The sequence below is a fragment of the Ichthyophthirius multifiliis genome (assembly GCF_000220395.1).
Source record: "Ichthyophthirius multifiliis unplaced genomic scaffold scaff_1120509251295, whole genome shotgun sequence".
Lineage (NCBI taxonomy): Eukaryota > Ciliophora > Oligohymenophorea > Hymenostomatida > Ichthyophthirius > Ichthyophthirius multifiliis.
The window spans coordinates 16,179-23,241 of NW_004086013.1; the positions used below are offsets into that span (position 1 = coordinate 16,179).

A 7,063-nucleotide genomic window follows, 5' to 3' on the forward strand; every position below is an offset into this window, starting at 1 on the left:
TTATTTTTTTATTATTTCTTTTTATATTTTTTTTATTTTTTTTATATTTTTTTTATAATATTTTATTTTTATTTTTTTGTACTTATTTTATAATACATTGATTTGTTAGTCTTTTTCTTATATTTATGTTTATAAGTTTTTTATTGTTTTTTAAATGTTTATTGGTTGTAAAAGCTATATTTCTTTTTCTAATTCAAATATATATGATTTTAATTCTGTATTCTCATTATTGAAACTTTATAAATCCTCAAATTTACTTTCTGTTGATATTGTATAACTTTATTGCATTTAATTGTTTAATTATAGTTTTTTTCTTTTTATTTTTTCAAACAAAAAATAAAGAATTATTTAAAAAAAAATTATAATTAAAATAAATAATTTAATAAAAATATAATATTTATTTTTTAAATATAAATTATATATTATTTACTTAATAAATATAAAAAAAGTAATATTATATTTTTTTTTAAATTTTAAATTTAAAATTTAAAATATTTTAAAAAAAACACATAGAATGTGTATAAATATTTATTTATAAATAAAAGAATTAAAATATTATTAAAAAAATATAAAAAAATCACATGAAATATAAAATTCTAAGATCTTTTCCTAATTTTTATTCATATTTATTTACATTATCACAACTTCTTAAACTAATACTATTTAATTATTATTGTAAATCAATATATTCTTAACTTTTCTTATCTAAATTTTTCATTTATTATAAAATATTATTAAAAATTTTAGAATTTTTATCACAAGATAATATTAAGTTTTTCAAATGAAAATCTTCTATATAATTTTCAGTCTAAATAAAATATAATTAATCATTTTTTATTCTTTCAAAGTATAAAGGGGAAACATAATATGTAAATTATAATTATCTTGTTGTTTATGGGATATTATAAAAAATAGAATACTCATGTGAAAAGAGTTTTTTTCATAAAAACATAAATAAAAAACTTGCTAAAAAAATACTAATATTCCAAAATATAAAAATGAGTTTTTTTTGGTATTATTTTTTTTGAATTATTTTATTCAAAAAACATATCAAATAAATGCCATTCAAATCCTTCTTCTTCTTAATATTATTATAAGAATTCATTTATTTTTCTTAGTTTTGACGAATTTGGTCATATTGAAGCTCTTTTTTATTTATCTATTAAAGTGTCTTAGGCTTATGCGATTTTTTTAAATATTTCTTTGGAATTCTAACTTGAGTTTTTGTCAGGATGGTATTTCAAAGCTTGCTTTTTATATGATTATTTTATTTCTTAATCTGTAGATTTTTCGGATATATTTAATATTTCGTAAAAATTTTAAGATTTTAAAAAATTTTGGATTTCTTATTAATTTTCAGTATTATTTTACATTTTTCTAATTTAAAATTAATAAAAATTTTTATTATAAATATAACAAAAATTTTATGATAATTTAATTTATTTAATGTATATAATGTTAATATATTTAATTATTAATTTATTTAATAAATTAAAGATTTTTAAGTTATAAAAATTAGTATAATTTAAATTATAAAAATTAGTAAAATAAATCTAAAAATTAAATAAATATATATAAATATGAATATATATATATTTATATATATATAAATATATATATATATATATAAATATATTTTTTTATCATAATATAATTATTATTAAATCAATAAATATTAAGAAATTCTAATAATTTAATAATAAAATTAAATTAATATATCTTTATATTCTAATAAATATTCTAATTAATAATATAATAAAATTCTATTGTTATAAGAATAATTAATATTTTTTTATATTAATTAATTTTTTTTAATTTTTTCATAATAATTAATAGACATAAAAAATTATATATATACAAATAATATATATTTTATAAAAATATTAAAATTATAAATTTAATTAATATTTAAAATCTTATTATATATTTATTATTATTTTATATGTATATTTTTTATTAAATTAATTTATTTTAAAAAAATTTCATATATTTTTGTTAAGATATAAATATTCTTATAAATTACATACATAAATATATAAATTAATATATATATTTATATATATGTATCCCTATTTATATAATAATAATTTATTTAAAAAAGAGAAAATATAAAATAAATTATTCAAGGACATGCAAATGACCATCCGGCTATATAATTTTAAGTTTCAATATAATCTTCATCTTCTTTAAAAATATTATCATCTATAATTGTTTTAATTCTTAGCTTTCTTTTAGGATTTGGAGGATTTAATTTTTTTTAATAAACATCATCCCAGTTTATATCTTGAAAAAATGGATGACTTTTTATTTCTTCTGCATCTTAACTTCCTGAACCTAATCTTTTAGCCGGGTTTCTTTATAAAAGCTTAATTTGTTTTTTTTAAAAAAAATCAATTATCATAATATATTTTTTATTTACAGATTTTAATAATGATTTAGCCTCATTTGATATAAAATTAGGTATTTTTAGCGGAGCTTTTTCTATATTTTCAAAAAGATCATCTCTTTAAATTATTATTTTATTTATTTATAGAATAATTAATTATATATATATTATAAATTTACTTATTATTAGCATAATAAGGTGGTATCCCTACTAAAAGTTCATACATAACAACTCCTAATAAATACCAATCTACAGCTTTTCCATGACCTGACCTTTTTAAAATTTCAGGAGCTAAATAAGCTACAGATCCACAAAAAGATCTCGCACCAGAAGAATGATCCAAAACACCTTCTTTTGATAGTCCAAAATCAGTTAATCTTATATGCCCTTCTTAATCTAAAACAATATTATCTGGTTTTAAATCTCTAAAAATAACATCTCTTTTATGTAAATTTTCTAATGCTAAAATAGTTTCTGAAAGATAAATTTTAACTATGTTTTCAGAAAATTATTTCTCTTTTTAAAGATGCTCACCTAAATCACCACCTGGACAATAATCCATTATTAAAAAAAGTTTATCGTTTGTCTAAAAAGCGTAATTTAATTTAACTATAAAAGGATGATTAGTTAATGACATAACATTTCTTTCTGTAATAGCATATTTAGTTAAATTATGATCTGAATTACAAAATTAAAAAAATAAATAAAATTATACAAAAATATATATATATATATATATATATATATATATATATATATATATATATATATATTAATATATATATATATAAATATCTTTACTTATAATTTTTGATTTATGTAAAACTTTCATTGCATATAGCATTTAATTTTCTTTTTTTTCCACTAAATATACTTCTCCAAAGGATCCTTTACCTATTAAACCATGTATTTAGAAATGAGAAGGTTTCATTTTTTCTTCTTCATTAAATGAACTTTTTTTACTTTCATCTGATGTACTTATATTTGTAATTTTTTCTTCTGATTATTATTATTATTGCTAATTTTATTTTTTTTCTAAGAATTATTTTACATGTTTAGTTTTATATATTGTTAATTTTTGTTAAGTTTCCATTAATTTTTTTTAAAAAGAAAAAAATTCTTCAAATTCTTTCTTAATTTATTCATTTTTACTTATTTGTTCAGCTTCTTGATTTTATTTATTCTTTTTTTTATATTATAGTGATGGCTTTTTTAATAAATATTAAACGATTTTTTTCTTTTCATATATACAAGCATAATGTAAAGGTGTATTTCCTTATTCATCTCCTATATTTATATCAGAACCGGCATTTATAAGAATTTTCAGAATATCGTCATGCCCCCTTTTTATATAATTATTTTTTATATTTTTAATTTATTTTTTACATACATTTAAGCTGCAAACATTAAAGGAGTTTATAAAAAAATATTTTAAGCATCTATTTAGGCTGAAAAAAATAATAACTAAGTAACTAATGTCGTATTTCCATTTAAAACAGCATAATGAAGTGCTGTATTTTGATCTTCGTCTTTAAAATTGATATCAGCTTGATATTCTGGGGAATTTTTTTTATTTAAATATTCTATACATTATTAATGATTGTTTATTTTTGACATTAGAATAAAATCTTGATTTATTTATTATTTTTTAATCCTTTAGTTTTTTTTTTTTTTTAATTAATTTAAATTTGTTAAAAAAAAAATACAATAATAATTAATATGTGGAATTTGTTATTTAGGAATTTTGGACTTATTGTTATTTTAGTTTACTAGAAAATAATTTTTTTTTATTTTAATTTGGAGATTTGGATAATATTGGAGATATATTGCGATTTTATATATTATTTTGGTAAATATTAGGACTAATTTCTTTTTTTTTTATTTATTTATTTAAAATTTATAAATAAACAAAAAAATGGTAAATTATTTACTTCTTTGTTCTAAATTATTTACTTCTTATGTATAATTTTGAGTTTTTAAATGAATTTCTTATATGTATTTTTGCAAATTATTATATTATTATTGAGTTTATTGTAATTAATATTCTGAAGAATCATCTTTATTTTCAAGTAAAGAAATTATATTTGGTTTTTGGGATTATATGATATTAATATTTTATGGATGAGGGTTAGTTTAGATTGATGTGTGATTATTTTTTAATTAAAAAGTCATTTTTTATTTTATTTTATTTATGTTTATATATATATATATGTATATATATATTTTAAAATCATATAATAATTAATTATTAATTATTTTTTGTAAAAAAATTATAATAGAAATGCAATTAAATATTATTCTTTTTTAAAAATAAAATATATTAATGTATAATAAATAAAAATTAATAATAATTTAGTGAAAAAATATATATTTTGAATATTATTAAATATATATTTATTTTGCGAAAATATATATATTTATATTTAATAAATAATAATATTTAGTATATAATTTAAAATAAAAATTATATTCATAAGTTATATTTATTATATTAAAATATTCTAGAACTTATTATAATATATATATATAATTGTTGCGAATATAAATAAAATATAAATATAAGTAATAATTAAAAAAGTAAAATATATATATATATATATTAAATAATTTATAATTTAATATTTAATTATATATAAATATTTTTAATTTTATACAAAATAAAAAATCATATTTAAAAAAAATATTTTTTAAATATTATATATATTTTAATAAATTATTAAAAATAAATATATGTATAATTCTATATAAAATAAAATTTAAAATTAAATATAGGAAATAATAATAATAATATTAATATATATTTAATGAAAAAATTAATAATAATTTTATTTTATTTCTTTTTATAAATAGATATATAATTTTTTATTTGTAGTAGTATTTTAAATATTTTTAATAAAAATTTGTTTAAATTTATATTATAAATAAAAAATAAAGATATATATACATATAATTATGTATTTTAATATATATAATTTATTTATATGATTTATATATATAAATATAATTTTATATTTATATAATTTTATAAAAAATTTAAAATTAATTATTATTTTAATATAAAAAAGATTAAAAAAATTTATATATTAAATATATAATTTATGTAGTAAAATAATATATAATATTCAATTAATAGATACATTAATTATATTTTCAATTATAAATTATATTAATATTAAATTATATTATTATTAGAAATATTTTTTATTTGTTGTATATAAACAAAAATATATAAATATTAATTATATATTTCCTTTTAGACTAAAATTAATCAATAATAATTATATATCTTTCTGTATTAAGAATAAAATATTTATTAATTTTTATTTTAATATATTTTTAATAATAAATAAAAAAATAATTTAATCAAAATTTATATATATATATATTTATAGATATATAAATATAAATTTATATAATTAATTTTTATAATTAAATATATAAAAATATATATATATATATATATGTATATATATTTACTATTACTTATATAAAATTAATTTAATAATTTAAAAATAAATGAATCAAAAATATTATATTGAAATGGATGATCTTTCTCATAATTTATAAAATAAAACTTAATCAAAAGTTGAAATTCCAACAGTAATAAATTTAAAATAAAAAGAAAAAGAATAAAAATAAAAACGTTATGTAATTATTAATAAATAATAAGTAAAATAATACAGAATAAAGTATTCCTTTATCATACAAAATTACTTTCGCTCTTTTAGGTATAGCTAGCTTATCAGGATGGAATGCAATATTAACTGCATATGATTTTTTTTGTTAATAATATCCAAAAAAAACTTATGGAGATATTACTTTTTATTTTCCATTGCCAATAATGATAACAAATTTTTTAGCAGGTCTAGCTTGTCCTGCATTATCTAAAATATATAATTTTACATAAAGAATAGCTTATTGTTTATTAGGAACATGTTTTATGATGTTAATAATAGTTTTAACTGCCATATTCGCGAATAATATCTATGGTTATATTTTTACATTTATAATTTTATTTATATAAGGATTTCTTGATAGTATAAATACTAATTCTTTAATAGCTTTATCAGGTATTATAAATAAAATATTAATTATTTATATTTTTTTTTGAGGAATGTGTCATAATAAATTAAATAATATTTATTGGACTTTTACAGCTGCATCTGGAATTACGATGAATATTTTAAGAATAATTAATATGTAGATTATATAAAATAATAATTTAGGTACTTTTATTTATTTTGTGTTTGCGGGTTTTATTTATGTAACTTCAAGTTTTGCTTAAATTTATTTTACGAATTCTAATTATTTTAAATAAATTGAAAAATTAGATGAAGAAAAATAAAAAAATTAGGAAAATAAAAAAATGAAATTATTAATATAAAAAACATATCTAATATAGAAAAATTAAAAATTATTTTATAGAACTTTTTTCTGTATATAATTATGTGGGTTTTATTCCATTATTTATTTGGCTAATTTATGTTTAAACATTTATGATGTTTCCTGGGGTATCAATATTCGGAAAACATAAATAAAACATATTTGGAATTAAATGGTTTTCGTAAAAATATATAAAATAAAAAAAAATGTTTTAAATATAATAGATATTTTTAAAAAAAGAAATTATTATAAAAGATATTAATTAAAATAATTGTATTTAATAAAAACNTAAAT

At 14.1% G+C, this 7,063-nt stretch overlaps 2 protein-coding genes across 2 annotated transcripts, besides 18 other annotated features; both read right to left on the reverse strand. All coding sequences in view use genetic code 6, as the record gives it.

Moving 5' to 3' along the window:
* Positions 1 to 56: part of a microsatellite that runs on past the window's edge.
* Positions 1 to 78: part of a microsatellite that runs on past the window's edge.
* Positions 1 to 78: part of a microsatellite that runs on past the window's edge.
* Positions 4 to 95: a microsatellite.
* Positions 5 to 53: a microsatellite.
* Positions 96 to 332: 237 nt separating the features above from the next.
* Positions 333 to 400: a microsatellite.
* Positions 349 to 395: a microsatellite.
* Positions 387 to 429: a microsatellite.
* Positions 389 to 444: a microsatellite.
* Positions 445 to 1,506: 1,062 nt separating this feature from the next.
* Positions 1,507 to 1,563: a microsatellite.
* A 5-nt stretch (positions 1,564 to 1,568) lies between these two features.
* Positions 1,569 to 1,636: a microsatellite.
* Positions 1,637 to 1,723: 87 nt separating this feature from the next.
* Positions 1,724 to 1,766: a microsatellite.
* Positions 1,767 to 2,122: 356 nt separating this feature from the next.
* On the reverse strand, positions 2,123 to 3,317 carry IMG5_177410 (protein kinase domain protein; the record flags this gene model as incomplete). The annotated part of the gene is made up of 4 exons (XM_004027651.1): positions 2,123 to 2,365; positions 2,420 to 2,504; positions 2,566 to 3,064; positions 3,188 to 3,317. 4 exons carry the CDS (start codon positions 3,315 to 3,317, stop codon positions 2,123 to 2,125), a joined length of 957 nt encoding a protein of 318 aa, XP_004027700.1.
* Positions 3,106 to 3,181: a microsatellite.
* A 468-nt stretch (positions 3,318 to 3,785) lies between the features above and the next one.
* IMG5_177420 (hypothetical protein) lies at positions 3,786 to 4,498 on the reverse strand (the record flags this gene model as incomplete). The annotated part of the gene is made up of 2 exons (XM_004027652.1): positions 3,786 to 4,040; positions 4,093 to 4,498. Coding segments are annotated over 2 exons (516 nt in total), but the record flags the coding sequence as incomplete, so codon positions are not given.
* An 822-nt stretch (positions 4,499 to 5,320) lies between these two features.
* Positions 5,321 to 5,405: a microsatellite.
* Positions 5,349 to 5,384: a microsatellite.
* Positions 5,361 to 5,413: a microsatellite.
* A 130-nt stretch (positions 5,414 to 5,543) lies between these two features.
* Positions 5,544 to 5,577: a microsatellite.
* Positions 5,578 to 5,757: 180 nt separating this feature from the next.
* Positions 5,758 to 5,859: a microsatellite.
* The last annotated feature ends 1,204 nt before the right edge of the window (positions 5,860 to 7,063 follow it).